Source organism: Podarcis cretensis, assembly GCF_951804945.1.
Source record: "Podarcis cretensis genome assembly, chromosome: 1".
NCBI lineage: Eukaryota > Metazoa > Chordata > Lepidosauria > Squamata > Lacertidae > Podarcis > Podarcis cretensis.
In genome coordinates this window covers 127,650,574-127,674,323 of record NC_137170.1, presented here as the reverse complement: position 1 = coordinate 127,674,323, position 23,750 = coordinate 127,650,574, and the positions used below count along the sequence as shown (strand labels likewise).

The 23,750-nt window shown below is 43.2% G+C and overlaps 1 protein-coding gene across 10 annotated transcripts in view; it reads left to right on the top strand.

Moving 5' to 3' along the window:
* Positions 1-23,750, top strand: part of ANKRD44 (ankyrin repeat domain 44) — a 150,071-nt gene that overhangs the window by 38,528 nt on the left and 87,793 nt on the right. For 6 of the 10 annotated variants that reach the window (XM_079976877.1, XM_079976871.1, XM_079976873.1 and 3 more), the window contains exons 1-2: positions 17,997-18,044; positions 22,927-23,010. In XM_079976877.1, the coding sequence (XP_079833003.1) occupies positions 18,012-18,044; positions 22,927-23,010 (117 nt within the window). In that variant the 5' untranslated portion in view covers positions 17,997-18,011. Of the gene's footprint in view, positions 1-1,896; positions 1,952-17,996; positions 18,045-22,926; positions 23,011-23,750 lie in introns of those variants that run through there. The other 4 variants (XM_079976878.1, XM_079976874.1, XM_079976872.1 and 1 more) reach the window with 2 other exon arrangements.

Here is a 23,750-nt window from a genome sequence, read left to right as displayed (position 1 = left end):
CTCGGGTTACATACGCTTCAGGTTACAGACTCTGCTAACGCAGAAATAGTACCTCTGGTTAAGAGATTTGCTTCAGGATGAGAACAGAAATCGTGCTCTGGTGGTGCGGCGGCAGCGGGAGGTCCCATTAGCTAAAGTGGTGCTTCAGGTTAAGAACAGTTTCAGGTTAAGAACGGACCTCCGGAATGAATTAAGTACTTAACCTGAGGTACCACTGTACTGTAAAATGGCCTATCTTCCTTATCCATTGTTTATACAAGTTGATAGAATTTGTATGTTGCTATACTGAAAAATAATAATAAGGGACGCAGGGGGCACTGTGGGTTAAACCACAGGGCCTAGGACTTGCTGATCAGAAGGTCGGCAGTTCCAATCCTTGCAACGGGGTGAGCTCCCGTTGCTCAGTCCCAGCTTCTGCCCACCTAGCAGTTCGAAAGCACGTCAAAGTGCAAGTAGATAAATAGGTACCCCTCTGGCGGGAAGGTAAACGGCATTTCTGTGCATTGCTCTGGTTCGCCAGAAGCGGCTTAGTACCACTGTAGTTTGCTGCCATTTAGGTATGTATCCAGGCTTTTCAACATTGGACTCTAGTATAGGGTTCCTGGAAATTCCCTTCATATGACCTTGGAGGTTCCCATTCTCTAAACCGTCTTTAAACCGTGCAACATCAAATCCTCTCCTGGATTTTCTTAAGGGTGGTGATGTATCAGGAATTTTGTGTGATGAGAAAAGAGAGAGACAGACAGACAGACAGACTCTGGCAGACTCTGAATGGCAGTGCTGATATTTTTTCCTTTGGAAGGGAGTAAAGAATAGAGGAAAGTGGGAGGTTTTATTCTCCTGCAGATGGGAGACTGCACATGTGGAAAGGCGTTTGGACTGAGCACAGGAAGGAAGCCATAATGAGAGGCAAATCTGGTCATGTGGCTTGTGAGGTGGCAAAATGATAAATTGCTTGGGAGAGACTAGTTGAAATGATCTGATGCCCCTTCAGACTTTCTGGAATCCATCCAGCATTTGTGGCAAGCATGTGTTATGCTTAAAAAAAACCCCCAAACACCCACACACAGCCCCCATCATGAGAATTCATTTCTTAAAAATGAATTCCATGCTAAGAGAGAGAGAGATTATTATCATCATTCTTGGCAAGGCCTTGCTCTTACATAGTTGCTCTTTTACAACCTATAGCCAAATATTGTTCCTATTCCCCTTTCTGCCTTTCCAGAAAGATTTGCTAAATAAGCCAGCATGTTGCAAGGAGAGTTGCCGGTGGCTGACTCTCCTCGCTTAATGGTTTTAACCTCAGTAGATTTAATCCTGGAATCAGTTAAGTGGGAACACTACACAAGGCTATGTAATAGTGCAGTACAGTCATACCTTGGGTTACAGACGCTTCAAGTTGTGCGTTTTCGGGTTGTGCACTGCGCCAAACCCAGAAGTACCCGGAAGTGCTAAATCGGGCTTTGCACATGTGCAGACGCGCTGCATTGCGACCCGCGAGTGAGCAGACACGGTGCTGCGGGTTGCAAACGTGCCTCTCGCACGGATCAGGTTTGCAACCCGAGCGTCCCCTGTCTTCGCTCTTCTCTGTCCAGAAAGAAATTCTGAAGAGCTGTTTTTACTAGTTTTCTTGAGGTTGGGGGGGAATGGCTGGGCTGGGGGGGTGATCATTACACGCTTGGAGGGGGCATTTAGAATGGTCTAAGGGATATGGAACAGTATAAAGATGTTCAAAGGTACAGATTTAGAAGGAATACCACAGTAAGCATTGGTGACTATGTTATTGCATCAGTGCAGGATGCCATAATGGTTGGAAATGTTTTCCAAAGCCTCATTACACATCAAAGAGGTTCAGTCCCAGTGCAGGTTTTATTAGGACTTCAGGTCTAAAACTGAACTAGTACCCTACTTCAGTTTTCCCTACAAAGCGTATGGGTCTTTCACGACAGAGGTATCAAAGGAAAATGTGACTCCACTTTAAAAAGGTAAAGGGTAAAGGGACCCCTGACCATTAGATCCAGTCATGGCCGACTCTGGGGTTGCGGCGCTCATCTCGCTTTACTGGCCGAGGGAGCCGGCGTACAGCTTCCGGGTCATGTGAGCAGCATGACTAAGCCGCTTCTGGCGAACCAGAGCAGAGCACGGAAACGCCGTTTACCTTCCCGCCAGAGCGGTACCTATTTATCTACTTGCACTTTGACGTGCTTTCGAACTGCTAGGTTGGCAGGAGCAGGGACCGAGCAACGGGAGCTCACCCTGTCACGGGGATTCGAACCGCCGACCTTCTGATCGGCTAGTCCTAGGCTCTGTGGTTTAACCCACAGCGCCACCCGCGTCCCTCCCTTTACTTCCATTAAAAACACAGGCCACGGCAGCTTTGGCTTTTTATTAGATGATCGGGCTGTGTGTGACTTTCCTCATTTTCTATCTCTATGTCAAACACAGCCAGTACAAAATGAATTCATTTCTCTTTCTCCACTTACTTGTGCACCACTTACAGGAAAGTCATATATATTACCTGCAGGCTGGATAGCCAGAGTACAGTTGGAAGGTCACTCCCATCAATTTCAGTTGCTCTCCTTAACACATGGCCCCACCTTTGTGAGATGAGGATCTCAAAGAAAGAAGGCAAGATCTAGCTGTGGTGTTAACACTATTGTTTATGAATTTGGAAGCAAATTACTATGCAAAGTCCCTGCTATTCTTATAATCATTTTCAGTCTTGAATTCAGTTTTCTGTGAGGCATAAAATAAACAGTACATTCGGATATGGAGGTGACTTCTGGGTTCTTTTAAACATGCCGTCTGAATCCATAAATATTCTTCATCCAAATGCAGAGGTGACATTTCTTTCAGGACTATCTTGCCAGTATATTACTTCATCACTCGGGGTTTTTTTCCCCAAATAAGGAGAAGGTAACTGCTCCTGGAAAGAATTTAATTAGTCCTTAATGCACATCTTGGGCATACTGCGTAAAGTAGTAGAAAGAGCCTTCACTTCTCCCTCTCTGTTTCCCTAATCATCTTAAAGAGAAAGGCCCTGAAAATGAAAGTGTCTGAGCAATAAACCAAAATTAGAAGTTTTATTTCCCCCTTACGTTTGCAAACCGTATTGACAATTTGAACTAGGTTCATGTTGACGTATCACAAATGGCTTCCTAGCCTTTCATGCCAAAGCTGTAGGATCTGCAGAAGGTGATTTTGAACCTTAAAACCATTTTGGCTCATTCTCTCTGTAAATATCATCGGAACGTTTCTTGAGCACTGCGGCTTAGTAATGCTGGCCACTTGACCCGGAAGCTGTACGCCGGCTCCCTCGGCCAATAAAGCGAGATGAGCGCCGCAACACCAGTCGGCCATGACTGGACCTAATGGTCAGGGGTCCCTTTACCTTTACCTTTACTGTGGGTGGTGCTGTGGTCTAAACCACTGAGCCTAGGGCTTGCCGATCAGAAGGTTGGCGGTTCGAATCCCCGCAATGGGGTGAGCTCCCGTTGTTCGGTCCCAGCTCCTGCCCACCTAGCAGTTTGAAAGCACGTCAATGTGCAAGTAGATAAATAGGTACCGCTCTGGCGGGAAAGTAAATGGCATTTCCATGCACTGCTCTGGTTCGCCAGAAGCGGCTTAGTCATGCTGGCCACATGACCCAGAAGCTGTCTGCGGACAAATGCCGGCTCCCTCGGCCTATAGATTGAGATGAGCGCGCAACCCCAGAGTCATCTGCAACTGGAGCTAACGGTCAGGGGTACCTTTACCTTTATTGTGGGTGAAAAGGGAAAGGAAGGCCTCTGAATGGTGTGGGGCCTTATTGGTTTTAGGCCTTTGGCCTTCTGTAAGGTTCCCTTTCCCCAACTTTTATTTTATTTTTGCAACATCAAAGACTAGCCACATAAGCCTAGTGATGGTTATATCTCCGGAGTGATGGGCTCATCCTATTACAAGGGCACACATGGCTGCGAAGTTACAGAGGAGACCCTGGAACTGCAAAATAGATTAATCAGGAGAGAATGCATATGTAATTTAAGCTGGGGAAGTTAGCAGGTGCACTGAGAAGTAGGAATTTAAAACATCAGTCCTCTCCTTGTACCAAGATTCCAGTATAAATCCCTGCAGTAAATATATTCTCTCCTTTTTATAGCAAAACACCCACTGCCAATGGTAATGAGTAAATGCTCACTGGGAAGGCGAGACTCAGGAGGAGCAGAAAATAGCAGCTAATATAAACGCTTGCAGTGGAGTCTGTTGCTAGTCATGCAGATCACACATTCATCATGGACTGCCTTTGGATGATGTTCCATTTGAATGCATTTGGATTAGTGACCTACCCCCCCCCAACAATTAGTGGTGATGGAACTAGGGAGGTATGTGGGATTTCTCCATCCAACTCTGCCAACCATCTGGCTTGTATCATCTATGACCCATTACGTTGAATGCTGCCCTACCAACAACAACATACTGTGGACCTGCTATAGACTTGACAACCCCATTGAGGTCCTCTATTAATACATAGCTGTCAACCGTCCCTTATTTGGCAGGAAGTCCCTTATCCCAGCGCCATGTCCCGCTGCTGTCCCTTATTGATGATGTCCCTTAAGTTTCCCGGGTTTCAAAGGAAGCAGCTCCTCTCCCTCCCTCCCCGCCGGCCAGGGAGGAGGGAGGCTCCAACTGTGTTGCTTGGCTGCATTGCTCACCCAATAAGGAGTCTAAGAAAGACTGGGGGGCGGAGCTTGCATGCCTTGTGCCAATCAAATAGGCCGCGTTGCCTGGGGACTTGCCTTTGCTCAGCGCTTCCCAGCGGAGAGGTGATGGTGGTTTTCCTTGCTGCATCCCCTTTGCCGGGTTGCTGCGCTGTGGGAACCACTGCTTGAGGCTTCATTTGGCTGCTGGCTGGGCTTTCTGCCTTTGGCTCAGAGGGGCTCAGAAGCTGAAACGGAAAATCCCTTATTTTGGCTGCTGATCCCTTATTTCGAGGCTGCTGCTCCCTTATTTTCAAATCTGTAAGTTGACAGCTATGTGTTAATAGTCAGAGGCCTCCGTTTGGGTTGGTCGATCACAAGTTGTACAAGCTGGTGTTGCCTCCTGATCTGTAAGGCCTCTGCCTTCCTCCCTGGAGACCACTCCTCCACTTCCTTGAACTAACCTTGTTTTTGCTAGAGCACAGGTCTTTCATTCCTTGTATGTGGTCACTAGACATCTCCATGGAGTTGCCTTTTATGTTAATAGAAAAGGCTCATGCTGGTGTGATTTACATAATTAGGTAGCCAGAACTGTGCAAACATATCTGAAGGTTAAATGCAGCTACTCTGCCATCCATGCAGAACCATGAAATTTATTTTACTGGTGATGGTAGATTCTTTCAGGTATGGCAGGCAGGTGCAGCTATGACAATATATTGCTGTAGTGCATTTATCTTGGTTGCGACTGCATCCTTTCAAAAACTTGTAAATGTCTCTGACTGTATTCCTGAAACTTAGTATATAAAAGCTAAAAATAATGTGTATTATTTTTAACAGAATTCATGTACCCCACTGAGTATATGTTCCTGTATTGATTCCCTTGTGACTGGGAAAATTAGGAAGTACGTTGTGAGTAGTAGTTTTATCATAATCAGGGTTAGGAATATAAAGTTTTAATTAAAAACTCAACATAACACCTTAATGGGCATTACAGACCGTGAATATCCTTATTTCACAAAAAGCTTACACATTTTGGGCATCAGATTGTAATTTGTGAACCACCAGTGTTCTGAGGTGTGTCTGTGGATTTGGTTGAAGGTGGGAATCAACTGTTGCATTAAATATCTAATGGTTTAATAATCAGTGTTTTTTCTCATGGAACTCTGGGAATTGTCACTCTGTTAGGGGAATAGGTGTCCCCTAGAAACTCCCAGCACCCATAACAAATTGCAGCTCCCAGGATTCTCTGAAGGAAGCCATGTCTGCATAGCCTCCAACATTTCTCTGATGAAATTAGGGAAGTCCTATTCCATAATTATTGTTATTGTTATGATTGTTTTATTTATACCCCACCCATCTGACTGGGTTGCCCCAGCCACTCTGGGCAGCTTCCAACACATATTAAAACATAAAAAAACATTAAGCATAAAAGAACTTTCCTATGTAGGGCTGCCTTCAGATGTCTTCTAAAGGTTGAATAGTTACTTATCTCATTGGCTTGGAGATTGCATAACTCCATGTCCTCCGACATATCTCCAATGAAAATAGGGATGTTTAAACCCATCTGATAACTCCAGGAAGAGAGGGCTGTACACACCACAATAAGGAGTGTATCTTTTGATTTAATTGTGATCCGTAGCTTATTTTTTTTAAGTTGTTGCTTTTTTATATAGGTTGTTATCGTTTTACTGATGATTTGTTAATTGTTCTATAAGATTTATGCTGCATTTGTGATGTCCTATCATGTTAGTTATTGCTACTTAATTGTTTTTAAGCCACTTTGGGATTCATTTGAATGAAAAGCGGCGTAGAAATATAATAAGTCAAATCAGACAAATCAATTAAATGCATAGAAAACAACAACATGGACAATGACTCGCTTGAGCAGGTTAACATTTTTCATGTCGGAGGCTTTCTATAGACAAGGACAAGGATTGTGTTATAGGTGTTGTGTCCACAATTCATGAGGTGCTCAGCAATGAATGTTCTGGTGTGTGTGGGTGTGTGTGTAAGAAAGAAAGAGAGAGAGAGAGAGAGAGAGAGAGAGAGAGAGAGAGATAGATATGTTTCATGCTCCATTGACCTGTATACACCTTGCCCAATTTAAGAGTTGACTTGGTGTGGTCTCGGTGACATTTCACTGGGGCAAAAAGTGCAGTGTGTCCCTTTAAATACTTGTCCTCTCTCTGTGGTTGTTGTGCCCATGCTGTGTTGGACTCAGGGACCTGATTCAGACAAGTATTCCTCATTTGTGAAAAGGCTCCGTCAGCCACCATACCAATTGGGGCTTTTACCCCTGTGCATGTGGCTGTTGTGCTACAAGCGTGGCCTCTACTGCAAGGAAAGCTCAGATAAGTGGATAAAACCTTTCCTCCGTTTTAACTCTGTTTGACAAGCTCTAATTACAAAGGGCTGCAGTGTATCATCAGCAGCACTTGGTGCAAATGCAAGATTGCAGAGGTTTGATGATCTGAGACAAGGCTTAGGTCTTGTGTGGGAAGAAGGAAAGGCATACAGATGTGTGAGATCCGGCGCTCAAAGTTTCTTGAGTTTCCTGAGGGTTTTTCTCTGAAATTTTGAGAAGAAATCTCTACGAGGAGTTGGGTGTGTGTGTGTGTCAGTAATATTGTTAACAGCTGAGGGCAATAAGAGCACCAGTCCCCCTTTGCAGCTTGGACCCAGGTGCAAAAGTGGAACCTCAGGGTTTCTGTACTAATATTTTATGTTATTTACAATAGCGATAAATTGATTTCATGCGTTCGGTTTTGAATAACTAGAGGCCTTTAAGAGATAGCACCAAGCAGAACGATAGGATGGCAGCTTCTCATTGACTCTATTTCTGCCCTGTAACACAATATAGCCATTGACTATGGCTTGAATACGTTCAGTCGTTGAATACAGCGCTCATAATCCCTGATCATTGGCCATGCTGGCTGGGGCTGATGGGAGTTGGAGTTCAGCAATCACTGGAGGAACACAGGTTTCTCACTCCTGCATTAATGTAGTTAACAGTTTCATGACTTGCATGAAATCCTGTCAATTACAGTTCACAGCAGTCAGTCTAGAAATACCCGGTCTTGATATTTTAGTAAATTTCCATATTGAAAATTTTGCATACAGGCAAACCTCATGTTGTGTTAGGTTCATGTTGCGTCTTTTCGGCTTGCAAACGCGGCAAACCCAAAAGTGTATACTTCCAAGTTTTGCTGTGCATGTGTGCACAGAAGTGCTCTATTGTTCCACGCGCATGCGCAGAAGCGGTGCTCTAGTTACAGACTTTTCTGTGAATGGCACCCCGAAACGGGTCAAGTCCATAACTAGAGGTACCACTGTATTTATGTTCATCCAGAAGGTAAAATGAATGTGTATACAGCCGTACCTCGGAAGTTGAACGCCTTGTGAGTCGAACATTTTCGCTCCCCAACACCGCAAACCCAGAAGTGAGTGTTCCAGTTTGCAAACGTTCTTTGGAACCCAAACATCCAACGCAGGTTACGATTGGCTGCAGGAGCTTCCCGCAGCCAATTGGAAGCCGCGCCTTGGTTTCTAAACATTTTGGAAGTCGAACGGACTTGCGGAACAGATTCTGTTAGACTTCCGAGGTACGACTGTATTGCTAGGTCCTGGGGGAGAACGAGCAGGATTGGAACCCCGCTGTGTAAAAATGTAACAGTGACTGCACAAGACCCCCCCCCCCAAGAGAATAACTTTGCTGCAGTTCACAAATAACCCAGAGCCAGCTGCTGAGCTTTTCGATGTATATTTTCTATACTGTTGCTTGAAACTTTTGCTAGGAGTGGAATGGCGGAGAAAAGACAAAATGGGATTTGTAGTCTCAGCTGAACACCAGCGCAACTCTTTTTCAGGGATTTGTTTGTGCTGAGTACATCTGATACCTGCAGTGTATTTGGCCAGAGGTTTTGTGGGGAGCTGTGAAGATCTCCTGCCTGGAGGTGATTGCAAGCTGGGCAGTTTGCAAGGTGGTGGTTTCCTGGTTTCAGCGTTGAGGGGTCGTGGGATGAAAAGTTACTACTTCCGTGGCTAAATTAGCTGTGGCACTAAATGCCTGGCTGCCCCTGAAAATGGCATCTGTTTTTTCTTTCCCCTCGGTAACATCTGGTAGAACTGATCCAATGCCTGGTATGAGGCTGCTAGTAGTGTTATTGCAAAGAGCTTAAGTTTATAACGCTGTGCTGGAGTCATGCGAGTCTACGACGCACATGAGCTGTAGCATTGTTTATAATTTCTCTATGGCTTTGCGGTGCCCAAAGTGTGTGAACACATCTTATTTAATGACTTAGGTCTGCAAGGGGACCAGGCAGCTTAATGGGCAAATAAAGAGATTAGTCTTGACATATCTCATTAAGCTGTGGTGCACACATTCTTGGTGTGAAAGAAAACTGTCCGCTTGCAAAATAATCTCTACATTTGAATCTTGTTAGAACTGGTGATCTTTATGACTCCCCTCTCCCCTCTCATTGAATGTAGGGCAAATTGACACCAGGTGTTCTCAGAGATGGTATAAGATTGGTTTTACGGCATGAGTCCAGTGCAGAATTACGTCTTGAAAGGTTTTTAATAAAAACTCTGTTATGTGTTGCTGCTTTCCATTCAATTACTTTTTCTCCCCCCCCCAGCTAAGATTTGAACCCCAAATTCTTTCCTCCACAAAATGACTAGTTACAGCTAGTCCAAGACATTTTGTTTTTTTAAAGTAATATTTATTAAAATTTCCACAAGAAAAAGTTACAAAAAAGATAAAAAGAAAACACAAAAAATACAAATACTAAGAAAAACAAAAACAATTAAAAACAAATCCCTCTTTCTATATCTTAGAGTTCATTTACTTATTTTCCTGACTTCCTCACACCTCCCTTTTTTGTATTCCAATTCAAATATTTAATTCAGCAAATCCATACCCTCTCTATTTTCTCTTAATTCTTTATCTTCACATATTATAATTTCAAATTTTCATCTAATATCAATCCCTTTTTACATATTCCTTATATTCTGTTATTCAATTTACCGTTGTTTTCTTTAACCTTGTCTTACCTTAAAAACCATAAAATTTCAAAATTTAAACCATATTTGTGCATACCTCCTTCAAACCTTTCTACTAAAGCCAATTAATTCCTTTCCAGCATATTTTGATATTTCATTAGTATCACACTAATTCCAAAAAGTAAATATATAAAAAGAAGTTCTCTTCTAATTAAATCCAACGTCCCTTCTTCCTGGTTTCCGAAACTAGTCCAAGACATTTTGGTGCCTGAGGCAGAGATCAGGATGGTGCCTTCCCCCATCTCATGTGCAAAAGCCAACTAGATTGGCAATTGCTTCAATGCTGGTGATGCGACAGTAGCCTTGGCCTCTACTGTACAAGAGGGCAGCAATGTAGCTGAGGGGACACAGGGCACACTGCCCAATACAGCTCTGTCTGCCCCCTATCTGTCTGCCTAAGGAAGCTGCTTCTCTCTGCCTAATGACAGAGCCGGCCTTGCGTTTGCATTCTTCTTTATTTGTGTTTTGGGTTTGCCATTGAAGGGAGGGGAGGGAGACTCAATTCTCAGTACAGTTGTACCTCGGGTTAAGAACTTAATTCGTTCTGGAAGGAACAAAATCATCTTTAGGTGGGAGTTTCCCCAAGGTCTATCCTTCAGTTTCAAAGGAAGGAAAATAAAAATAAGATCAGTAGAAGATAAAGTAAAGTTTTTGTATAAATATGAAGAAGATCTGCAGAAGGGACTTGGAAAAGAGCCAAGAGCATCAGATAGAAGATCACCAGGATGAAGTTGATGGACTATACGGACTATACGGAACTGGCGGAAATGACTGGCAGATTCCGAGACCAGGGAGAAGAGTCGGCGGAAGAAGACTGGAAAAAGTTTAAAGATTATTTACGGAAATACTGTAAATTTAATGAATGTTAGAAAAATGTTGGAATGAAGTTATATGGCTTTAGTAGAAATGTTATAAGGAATTAAGTATAAATAGATTAATAGAGTATTAAAGATGAATGTTAGAAAAATGTTGGAATGAAGTTATATGGCTTTAGTAGAAATGTTATAAGGAATTAAGTATAAACAGATTAATAGAGTATTAAAGGTAAAATAAGGTTAGAATGTGCTAAGATAATTATAGGATAGAAAACAGAGGAAGATGGAAAGGAATTGTTGAAACAATTAACAGAAGTGGAATACAAAAAGGGAGGTGTGAGGAGGTCGTGGAAATAAGATATTGAAATTATTTGATGTGCTTTAGATTGTTTTTGTTTTGTTTTGTTAGTTTAATGTGTTGGTGTTGTGTGGTGTTTGTGTATTGTATTGTATTATATTATATTGTTCTTGTTTTTTGTGGTGTTTAAATTGTTGGAAAAGTAATAAATATTATTTTTTAAAAAAGGAAAAAAAGAACTTAATTCGTTCTGGAGGTCTGTTCTTAACCTGAAACTGTTCTTAACCCGAGGTACCACTTTAGCTAATGGGGCCTCCCGCTGCCCCTGCGCGATTTCTGTTCTCATCCTGAAGCAAAGTTCTGAACCCGAGGTACTATTTCTGGTTAGCGGAGTCTGTAACCTGAAGCGTCTGTAACCTGAAACTGTTCTTAACCCGAGGTACCACTGTAGATTCCGTGGAGTTGTAGAGGACCAAGTAAATTTGCTGCACGTGGCTGGCAAGATAGAGAAACTTGTCTTTCTTCCAGAAAACTGAGGTCATCAGGGTCAGGTTATACCCCTCCAAAATGGTGTCCTGGAGTACTCTTCTTTGCTTTCTCTCATTTTCTCCTTTTGGGGAAAGATACAGCACAACATTTGGCGATGCAAAATTTATTATACGTTCCCCCACATGCACCAGTTGCGATGTGTCTTAGTGGGTGTCCTTGACCCATGTGTGAAGGGTGTTTTGCTAATTAAGGAATAGCTGCCACTGGGGAATCCCAAAAATGGATAGGACGGCTGGGTGCAGAAGCTATCGGTAAGAGATCTCCTTGTGTTGTTGGTGCTTGGGGCTGCATTAACAGGTTTTTGTCATTGTAGTTTTTCTTGTGGGTTTAGGTGCTGAATGTTCCTCATTCTATCAGAGCCCTGATGTGAAAATTTGGCTTTGGTTTTTGCTCCCCATGGGTCTCTTGAGTCCCCTAAGTCCATCATTGGTCAGAGAAGAATGGATGGAGGCAGGATCCAGTTGAAAGCAAGGCAGATATTTATTTTTCCGTTGCATTGCAACAGAGTTCCCTCCCCTCCTTCAAAGGAGGGAGCGACACTGAACAAAAGTGTGCAGGAACCTTTAAAGACTTTTAACACTGCCCAACCCCCTTAGTCAAAGACCACCCCAAAATCATCATACAGTGGTGCCTCGCAAGACAAAATTAATCCGTTCCGTGAGGCTCTTTGTATAGCGGTTTCTTCGTCTTGTGAAGCAAGCCCATTGACAGCTTAGCGGATTAGCGCTATTAGCGGTTTAGCGGCTTTTAGCGATCAGCTGTTAAGCGGCTTAGCGGCTTAGGAAAAGGGGGGAAAAGGGGGGGGAAACCCGCAGGAACTCGCAAGACATTTTCGTCTTGCGAAGCAAGCCCATAGGAAATTCGTTTTGCGAAGCACCTCCAAAACGGAAAACCCTTTCGTCTAGCGGGTTTTCCGTCTTGCGAGGCGTTCGTCTTGCGGGGCACCACTGTACATACATCACAGGAGCTGGTCTACAGCAGAAATCCTGTCTGCCAGGATACCTGATAATGGTCACTAATTGCATTACCTGGGCAGCCTGGCCATTTTTTTTGCAATGGTTAATACTTTAGTTCCTGAATCCAGGTCACAGGCTGTCTTTATTCATACACAAATATGCCCTTAAGACAGGATTGGTAAGCAAAAAGACAATGGGAAGACTTTCCCCATTTGCCTCCCTTACTGCAGAGGAATATTTGAGGTCATTGGGAGAGTCAAAATGGCTTCAGGATTGCTCTTCTGTACTATTTCAGACACGTGGTTTATATCATGGGTAGGCAAACTAAGGCCCGGGGGCCGGATTTGGCTCAATCGACTTCTAAATCCGGCCCGCGGACGATCCAGGAATCAGCGTGCTTTTACATGAGTAGAATGCGTGCTTTTATTTAAAATGCATCTCTGGGTTATTTGTGGGGCCTGCCTGGTGATTTTACATGAGTAGAATGTGTGATTTTATTTAAATGCATCTCTGGGTTATTTGTGGGGCATAGGAATTCATTCTTTTTTTTCTTTTCAAAATATAGTTTGGCCCCCCACAAGGTCTGAGGGACAGTGGACCGGCCCCCTGCTGAAAAGTTTGCTGACCCCTGGTTTATATATTTAGATATGTGTGCATTTATGAATATTTATTCTATATTTGAGATCTTAAAATTCTTATAACGGCCCCAAGTAAATAGCGGAACTGTGTTGCAAGATCACACCTTGCAGCTGTTGCTCACAAATTTTCTCTCAAAGGCAAACATTCTCCATGATGTCTGTAGCACAAAGCATGGAAAGCTGGTTGGCTGGAAACTTGCTAGTCTTTTTAATGCCCTTTGCAACTCTGAGGAAGAAGTGGGGAGGGAGGAGATTGGTCAAGCACTGAGTCAGCTTCGCCACAGAGTCTGAGGTGACCCTCACCACATATGGCTTAACAGAGCAACCATATAGGATATTTTCAAATTATTGCTATACGTCAGCCGGGTGCTTCCTGGGTATGCTGTTCTTAAAATCACATTGCACCCATTTGCTATTAAATTTCAAAATCAAAAGCTTGCCGAAGAGGTTTATAGGGTGTTGTAGTCTTCTTACAAGGGGCGCGGGTGGTGCTGTGGGTTAAACCACAGAGCCTAGGACTTGCCGATCAGAATGTTGGCGGTTCGAATCCCCCGACGGGGTGATCTCCCGTTGCTCGGTCCCTGCTCCTGCCAACCTAGCAGTTCAAAAGCACGTCAAAGTGCAAGTAGATAAATAGGTACCACTCCAGCGGGAAGGTAAATGGCGTTTCTGTGCGCTGCTCTGGTTCGCCAGAAGTGGCGTAGTCATGCTGGCCACATGACCCGGAAGCTGTATGCCGGCTCCCTCGGCCAATAAAGCGAGATGAGCGCCGCAACCCCAGAGTCGGCCACGACTGGACCTAATGGTCAGGGGTCCCTTTATCTTTTCTATTCTTCTTACAATCAAGTCAGTGGGTGGGTTCCTCAAGTGGGGGCATCAAACCTTTAAAGCACATGGCTCCCACAAAGAATCCTGGGAACTGTAGTTTACCACTCACAGAGCTACAACTCCCAGCACCCTGAGCAAACCACAGTTCCCAGGATTCTGTGCAGGAAGTCGTCTGCTTTCAGTGAAAGGTGTTCGCTGTCCCCAGTTTACATTTCCATGACCCCTGTGAGTAAGACACTAGTAGGACACTTCAAAATGGCTGCCGTACATTAACTTTTTATGTGAGCCGATTGTTGAGTTTTCTGGATTTCTAACAACTGAGCTCAAGGCCTGTGAACATTAAACTTACGATAAATCTCTCCACTTCTATTCATTTCCTGCCTAAATGTGTTATGCTTAAGGAATAAGCAGAAACTGTATTCTCCCAAATTGCTGCCATTTGGAGATTGGGATAAGTAGAGAGTAGTAGTAGTAATAATAATAATAATAATAATAATAATAATAATAATAATACAGCTGCTTTAATGCTTCAGTCAGTCTTTCTCCGCCTCTGCGCATGCATTTTAAACATGGACTGGTGGTTTTTTTTTTTAAAAAAAAAACATTACTGAGAGAAAAGCCATACATATGGCATTAGTGTAAAACTAAAATGCTCAGCTTGTAGTCTTTAGTTAGAGAAAACCTCATTGCGTTAATTTCCTGTTATCACTGAACTAAGCAGAGAAGAGTGAAGCATCGGTTCCTAGTTTCCGGAGTTGAAACATTCTGAGAGAACCATATGTGCCAAATATCTGTGGCCTGGCTTTTAAAAATGTCTGTCAGGTTGCTGCTCAGCACAGTAGATAAAGGAAAAAATATATAGGGAGTTTAAAAAGAAATTACAGAGAGGAGTGGGCGTTGAGACTTCTTTGGGGAGCACGGCTTGCAAGAAAAATGAACTTGTCTTATTCACGACAGGATAATTCCCTTCAATATTATTGACAGCTCTTCTAGACTTTGAGATTTGTTTGCTTTACAGATAACATGTTACTGGGATTTATGTTTTTTAACTTCTCCATTCTTGGCACTAATCTCAAGTTGCATTCATTATTTGCTTCCATTTATAGCCCACCTTGTGATCAATATTCCAGACTGGTATGAGAAAGAAAAAGCAGAATAAAATTATTGAGATTGAAAGGAAGGTCACTACTGAGCCTCTTTTGTAGGAGGAGGAACAGATAACCACAAACTAACTCACTAAGATAACAGCTGAACTGGGATCTGAATCTACCTTTTCCAAGTCTAGCACTTTACCCAATGAAGTAAATATACATTTTCTGTATCTAAGATATGTAGTCTACTGTTCTCTATTTATTTTTTTATGAGAAAAAGAGTGTGTAATCTCTCTCTCTCTCTCCCTCTCTCAGTATATAGAGATCTCTATATAAATACAACTTTAATGAATAATAATAACAATCAGTGCTATTTTTATTGAAAAAGAGGTGCTGGAATTCACCGTGAACACCTCCTTTGTTCTCTTATACAGTGGTGCCCCGCAAGACGAACGCCTCGCAAGACAGAAAACCCGCTAGACAAAAGGGTTTTCCGTTTTGGAGGCGCTTTGCAAAACGAATTTCCCTATGGGCTTGCTTTGCAAGACGAAATGTCTTGCGAGTTTTTCCGACTTTTTTCCCCTCCCCCCCCTTTTCTAAGCCGCTAAGCCACTTATCAGCTGATCCGATAAGCCGCTAAGCCGCTAATAGTGCTAATCTGCTAAGCCGTCAATGGGCTTGCTTCGCAGGACAAAAAAACCGCTAGACGAAGAGAATCGCGGAACGGATTCTTTTCGTCTTGCGAGGCACCACTGTAATGGCAATGGCACCCAACTGAGAGGTGCCAGAACTGAGTTCTGTCGAGTTCCGGCTGAAAATATATTGCCTTCTCTTCTCCCTGTGCTCTCTTGAAAAGACTGGATGTTTGCAGAAATTGTCTTTGCTCATTTCTTCGGGGGGGGACTTGGAATGATGATGAGGAATAGGAGATCCCCTTGGCCCAAGTGCTGCTCTGGCCGGCTGCAACCCATAGTTATTACTACTGTGGAAAAGGAAACAGGATGGAGTTGGCAGCAGGAGCACACCATTAATGGAAAGGAGCGAAAGTGGCTGAAATGGTCTGGGATTTCCTGCCCCAGTAAATGAATAAAACCTCCGAAACAGCATCCCGTATTCCCGATTTGTGTAAACGAATCTTGCTTCAGTTTGCAGATTTCACTGGGGGGGGGGGGGAAACCGCTCCCGAGTTAGAGCAACGCATTTTTATAACAACAGGAAGCCCAAGATTAGGGAAGTTAAAGCCTTTTTTTGCCATGGGTCCTATTTCTCAAGAGACTTTCTCAGCCGACATGCTTTCAAACCCAGCAGATGAAACCCAACTTGACCACAGGGGGATTTCAGTGCAAACGGGCCTTGCCGAGGAGATTTCTTATGCCTTCAGAGTGTTGCTGCCTCTCCTGCATCTGGCAAAGCAAGTGGAAAATGTTCTTGTTGGCTTTTAGTGGGTCACTAGAGAGCAAAATGTTTACATCCTACCCTTTAAAGAGAGGAGGTGGAGGGGAGAGAGAGACAGAGAGGTTTCCAGATCGTGTTAATAGAAGCAACACAATGCACTTTAGTTAACTGCAGTAGTCTGCGCTTGTGAAGAAGGCAAGATTGATGTGATATGATGTGTATCACAGCTCTCTTATTCGCTTCAACTTGCTTTTCCTTTAAACTCTCCGTACCATCCAAAGTTTTACAGAGACACTTTCAAGGATCCTAAGCACCCCTCCTCATCTTATCTCCTGAACATTGCATTGCATTCATTTTCTCCCTATTAGCCTGTCTTGTGTTGGCTTCTGAATCAGAGTGTTTTGGCAAACTAAACTGTTAGGGTTTATTTATTTATATTGACTAAACTTATTAAGACAGGAGTGCCTGGCGTGCTCTGGTTCATGGGGTCACAAAGAGTCGGACACGACTAAACGACTAAACAACACAAAACTTACTAGTTCACTGGTCACCCGAAGCTTTCCAAGCAGCTTGCATTATAGAAAAATACACAACAAATGCAAAAATGAGGGGAATCCTATGATACATTAACATTTCAGACATCCTGCAACTTAGGGTTCTAGCTACTGCTAGGCCTAGTCAGAGTAGGCCTATTGAAATCACTGGGCATGACTAATTTAGGCCTATTAATTTCAGTGGGTCTACTCAATGAGTAGGGCTCAGTTGGCTACAACCCATTATCTTTTTTTCTTTTTAAACCTACAACAATCTCACAATGAACATGATTGTACACGACTACTTAATAGAGATCAGATGTAAGCTTTTTGCAAGCCAAGCAGGACGAATGATTAAAAAAACAGGTTTCTGGAGGGGTGTGTGTTTGTGTGTTTAAATAACAGTTTGGAAACTAGATTTTCATGCTATAGTGTACTTTTATTTCCTTTTCCTTTTGGATCCTTTTGGATTGGTTGCCGTCATCCTTCGAAGCTCCTAATAAGGCTGGTAGCTTTAAAAGAGATTAGCAAGAGATTAACAAAGCTGGTGGCTTTAAAAAAAAAGGGGGGGGGTTGGGAAATCTTGTGAGGAAAGGCCAGCCAAAATGTCCAGTGAAACATTTTCCTGGTGAAGAAAAGTGTCAGTGAGAGGATAATGATTCTCAAGGCCAAAAGACTAGATATCTCAAGAAGGAGGAAAGCAGAGTGTTGTGTTGTTGTCATCGTCAAGGTTGTTTATATTGTGTTTGCTGATAATACATGGTGGATCATTCCCCTGCCTGGGAAACAAGAAATCGTGGGTGGGGAGAGACCCTGAGTTTTACTCCTTAAAGTGCCTGGGCCATAAATGCTCTGCTTTTCATTATCCAGCTGTTGGAAGAGCAGAATTGACATGGACCGCTTTGGGGGGGGGGGCTTTGGCTGTGGGCGTACCTGGTGACATTGGTAGATAGCCATTTTTTAGATTAAAAAAAAAAACAACCACAGTGCCTCAGGACAACCAGTGTTGCGTTGCTCTGGGGCATACTGGAAAATCCTAAGCAATTTTAAATGCTATTCGTAGTTACCCAGGGAAGGCGATGGGTGGACTCTGTTGGAGCCCTAGAGTGCTGGTTGTGGATGGTGAGGCCTGGCAAGGAAAGGGGCAAAATACAGGTTAAACAAGCTGGGTATGTTAGTTATAGTTAGCCCATTCATTTCCCAGGTGAACCTGGGTTGTATTTTAAAAAATAAATTGTACAGTTAAAGGTTCTCATGAGCCCAAAACCATGTATGGTGTCTCCAGCCATTTTCTTCTGGGGGCAGGGGGTGCTGTGTGAGAGAGAGATTTTCCCTGCTTGCGACTTCTCCCCTCAAAATCTCTCCATCCTCCCCTGAGCTGACATTTTGCTTCTGTAAGGTGGATAATGTTGTGGTGCAGATTTGAAGCAAAAAAAGAAGTTGGAGGTAGACGGATTAAACGCCCCCTCCTTCCTCCTCCCCGTCTTCTCTGTTCAGAATGACATCCTCCCAAAGCTGCTTAGTTCTGTTTTTGGTTACTGTACTGTACTTCGGATTCTAATTCGTCTTGAATGCTTTATAAATACCTGATTTTCACTGTGCTTTCTTGATAATTTCAATCTTGGCGTGTGAACCGTTTCATTGTGTTATCACAACCAAGTTGGTATATAAATCATGTCAAATAAATCTCTCTCTCTGTTGTTAAAAGTTTGGAATTAACTGCCCTAAAACATTTTCTTTGAATTTTCTGAGGTCCGCCGCCCCCGCCCTTAAAGATTTTAGAATTGGAGATGATATTTTAAGAGTGGATCATAATTACATTTATTCCACTCCTTCGCCTATTGAACTACCATAAACTATGGGAGAGGGTTGGAATTGCCATCATGAAAAAGAGTGAGTTGAAAATGGAATGGAAATTCATCTCTGCTCTTTTTCCTTTTCAGAAGTGGCACACACACTTCAAAAATGCCTATTTTCAGAACCCCACCCGCTTGGTTTGAAAAATGTATGCCTGTCTTGTTGTCAAAACACACACAGCTCAGTTGTTGCAATTTTCTGTGGTAGGAGAATGGCCAGATTCCAGGGGGAGAGTGCAGGAATTGGCCTCTGTTTCACCTGGAAACATTAGCAATCCTGAGGGCAGGAGTCTGGTTATACACAGAAAAATGGAAATGAGCCATTTTGAAGCCAAGCTTCTGGCCAAAATTAGCTCAGAAAGCCGAAGGGGAAAATCTGTATTTACTCAGTGTACACCTCTAGCATACTGAGCAACCTGACTGAAGATCTATAATGTTATTTATAGGGCTTCAAGACCTATTATTATGAGGTCTTATTATTAGGCTTGCTCTTTAAGGGCTTACAGACTTTTGTGTATGTGTAAAGGATGCGTCAGCAACTAAGCAAAGGCCCTCTATGAACATCATGCTCCCTGTTAGCCAATTTGTGGTTTTAGATTAGGGGGTCAGTGTTACTCCAAGTTAAGGGGTGAGATGAACAGTTACTAGCAGCTTGAGTAAATAACCAGGTTTTAACCAGGCACCAAACTGAATAAGGTTGTTGCCAAGCAAATATCAGATGGGAGGGCATTCCACAAGTGGGGTGCTGTCGCAGAGAAGGCCCTGTCCGGTGTCACTAAGTAATGTGTAATACCCAAAGGTGGGACTTTAAGGAGGGACTCCCCAGAAGATTTCAGGACACTCAGGTACCAAGGTGACTTCAGTGATCCACTATATTAGATGACTTTAATGATACATTTTACATCCCTGGGTAATACTGGCCAGATCTGATAGAACGGGGAAAGCATAAAATTATTTATTTTAAAAAAGGTGTAGCACAGCACTGATTGTCAGCTGATCATGGCCTCCCAAGCGCCAACCATCAGCTGATAGTGCTTGGGAAGCATTTGATGTCAAATGGCATACAGGTGAAACTCGTAAAATTAGAATATCGTGGAAAAGTTCATTTACTTCAGTAATTCGACTAAAAAGGTGAAACTAATATATGAGATAGACTCATGACATGCAAAGCGAGATATGTCAAGCCTTTATTTGTTATAATTGTGATGATGAAAACCCCAAATTAACAATCTCAGAAAATTAGAATATTAAATGAAATCAGCAGAACAAGGATTGCTAATAGGGCAATATTGGATCTCTGAGAAGTAGAAGCATGCCTATGTACTCAGTACTTGGTTTGGGCCCCTTTTGCATCAATTACTGCCTCAATGCGGCATGGCATGGATGCTATCAGCCTGTGGCTCTGCTGAGGTGTTATGGAAGACCAGGAAGCTTCAATAGCAGCCTTCAGCTCTTCTACATTGCTCGGTCTCATGTCTCTCATCTTTCTCTTGGCAATGCCCCATAGATTCTCTATGGGGTTCATGTCAGGCGAGTTTGCTGGCCAATCAAGCACAGTACTCCCATGGGCATTGAACCAGGTTTTGGTACTTTTGGGAGTGTGGGCAGGGGCCAAAGTCCTGCTGGAAAATGAAGTCAGCATCCCCATAAAGATTGTCTGTGGAAGGAAGCATGAAGTGCTCCAAAATCTCCTGGTAGATTGCTGCGTTGACCCTGGACTTAATGAAGCACAGTGTACCAACACCAGCTGATGACATGGCTCTCCAAATCTCTTTTCTAATGAGAGCAGCTTTTGCATCTCATTTGAAAACCAAGGACCCAGAGTCTGGAGGAAGAATGGAGAGGCACACAATGCCAGATGCTTGAAGTCCAGTTTGAAGTTTCCACAGTCTGTGTTGATTAAAAGATGCCTGCTTCTTGGGAGAAAAGCAATGACAAACCTAGACAGCATCTTAAAAAGCAGAGACATCACCTTGCCAACAAAGGTCCGTATAGTTAAAGCTATGGTTTTCCCAGTAGTGATGTATGGAAGTTGAGAGCTGGACCATAAAGAAGGCTGGTCACGGAAGAATTGATGCTTTTGAATTGTGGTGCTGGAGGAGACTCTTGAGAGTCCCGTGGACTGCAAGAAGATCAAACCTATCCATTCTTAAGGAAATCATCCCTGAGTGCTCACTGGAAGGACAGATCCTGAAGCTGAGGCTCAAATACTTTGGGCACCTCATGAGAAGAGAAGGCTTCCTGGAAAAGACCCTGATGTTGGGAAAGATTGAGGGCACTAGGAAAAGGGGATGACAGAAGACGAGATGGTTGGACAGTGTTCTCGAAGCCACCAGCATGAGTCTGACCAAACTGTGGCAGGAAGTGGAAGACAGGAGTGCCTGGCGTGCTCTGGTCCATGGGGTCACGAAGAGTCGGACACGACTAAATGACTAAACAACAACAACTTCTCAGAGGTCCAATATTGCTCTATTTGCAGTCCTTGTTTTGCTGATTTCATTTAATATTCTAATTTCTGAGAATGTTAATTTGGGGTTTTCATCAGCTGTACGCCATAATCATCACAATTATAACAAATAAAGGCTTGACATATCTCGCTTTGCATGTCATGAGTCTATCTCATATATTAGTTGCACCTTTTAAGTCGAATTACTGAAATAAACTAACTTTTCCACGATATTCTAATTTTCCGAGTTTCACCTGTAGGCAAACATATGTTACCTGGTGTCATTAGGGCAGGAGGTGAAATGGCATGTGGGTGGCTTTGCCCATGTGCCAGACTTGGTCCTCGGGGGTGAACGGAGATAAGGATCTGGCGCCCCAGCCCCAGCCAGCTCCCCACCTCTGCTTCATGATCATGCTTTTAAATAAGTTTAAAGGATGTTAAGAACCACGGATAGATCTCGCCTCTAAATATAGACTGAAATGGGCAGCTTATGGTGAACTCTCGGAGCAGATGTTTCTTTCAGTCTCATCAGTAATAGTTTCCAACTACTGAAGGACCAGCTGCTTAATTATTTCCTGCTTTAGCCATTCACACTATACCCTAGATTCCATGAATGCAACAGCAATGATGTCAGTTTCCCAAGCACCCTTCCACTGCATAGAAACATATGAACATTGTGTGTGCGCACTTATGGTTGTAAGTGCTGTGCAAAGGCAAATGCTGCTTTTTCTCCGGGGACAGGCTATGGGTTCAAGTGCCCCCTTTCTTACTCCAGTGCAAAATCACTCTCCCTTCTCTGGCCTTTGTTAGCAGACAGCCAGGAAAATATGGTATTTAGAGTGCATATATTTTTAAAGTTGCAGAAGGATGTTGACCAGTTTTCAGAAATCTAGCAAGCAGTTATAAAGAACCATTGTTAGCAGCTGAGATAGTAGCGCATAGAGGGTTGTTGGTGTAAGTCAGTCTTGGCCTGTTACAGGGTTCAAGTTGGTTCACAAGATCATTTCCCCCAAGCCACCCAACCATCAGTTGATGTCACTTGCGATGTCTTATTGTTTCCACTGATGTATGTTTTGCACTTTAATTGTATATTTATTTTGTATTAATATGGTACAAGGTTGCCGACTGATTTTTTGGGGGGAAGGATTTGCACTAAAAAGCAGTATATACCATATTTTTCGCTCTATAAGACTCACTTGACCATAAGACGCATCTAGTTTTTAGAGGAAGAAAACAAGAAAAAAAATATTCTGAATCAAATGTTGTTGAAGAGGCTTTGCGCGGCTATCCCTGAAGCCAGAACAGGAAGAGGGACTGCTGCGCAGCAATCCCTCTTGCTGTTCTGGCTTCAGCGAAAGCAACACAAAGCCTCTTCAGTGCAGTGGGAGGAATGCTCCCGCTGCGCTGAAGAGGCTTCGCGCAGCATTCGCTCCATAAGACGCACACACACTTCCCCTTACTTTTTAGGAGAGAAAAAGTGCGTCTTATAGAGCGAAAAATACGGTAAATAAACCAGGCCATATCAAAACCATGCCATCTGATGGGCAGAAGAGCAGCTAAAATCCTGTGTTGGTTGCATGCCTCTTTCCCTTGCAGGAAACGGGTGTGGGCCAAAGCAGCAGGATTTAATGCCCCCAATCCTCACCCGACTAGCGGGCAGTTGATTTAGATTTCAGGGCAGTCTAGTGTAAATACAACATTTAACATGGCTGGAAATATCTTGGAGCGTGTAATGGCTTTGACATTCAATCATTCCCCCTTCTCTTATTTTTTGTCTCTTCTAGCCCCCGCTGGTCCAAGCAATTTTCAATGGTGATCCTGATGAGATACGTATGTTGATCTACAAAACAGAAGATGTCAATGCTCTGGTAAGTGACTGTGTCTAATCCCCCCACCAAAAAAACCTCGTCTTACAAGATTTGACCAGCAGAAATGCTGATTCATATTTTTTTTGAGGTGCAGAGGTGTTCCTCTACCCAAAGTCTAGAGGCCTATTCTCAAGATTTTGGGCCCCATCCCCAACAAAGTACACTTGGGATCATTTTTATACCGTAATAGCTAATGGGACCAACAGTCAAGAAGGCGGTTTCTGACACATAAAACACGAAAAAAGAATTAATAAAAGGCAAAAAAGAAAAAAAAAAGGGAAAACATTGAACATTTACATTACAGTATACATTTCAGTATACATTTCATATGTGTAAGTGTACTTGTTTTCTAATTCACTTTTTTTTTCTACGTTTATGTCGAGGTCTATGTTTATGTTATGTACGTGGCAAATGAAAATTAATAAAAATATTTGTAAAAAAAAAAGAAGGCGGTTTCTGCATGTGCTGCAGAGAGAAGTCAGGGGCAGATGAGCCTCATCAATCTGAGAAGGTAGCCTATCTAGGAGAAGGAAAACTCTGATCCTCAACCTCTGCTTCCTTGTGGGACATCTTTGGGAGAAGAAAAGGCTAAAGAGTAAATTCTACACAAATTCGGAGTGGAGTCCCTAACATGGTTGGATGACATCTTGTATACCTCCTGGCAACTCTTGCAGCCAAGCTGGTGTTAAACGTATTGCTGTGCTTTCCTTTGGACCACACCAGCAAGGCCGAGCGGGGTG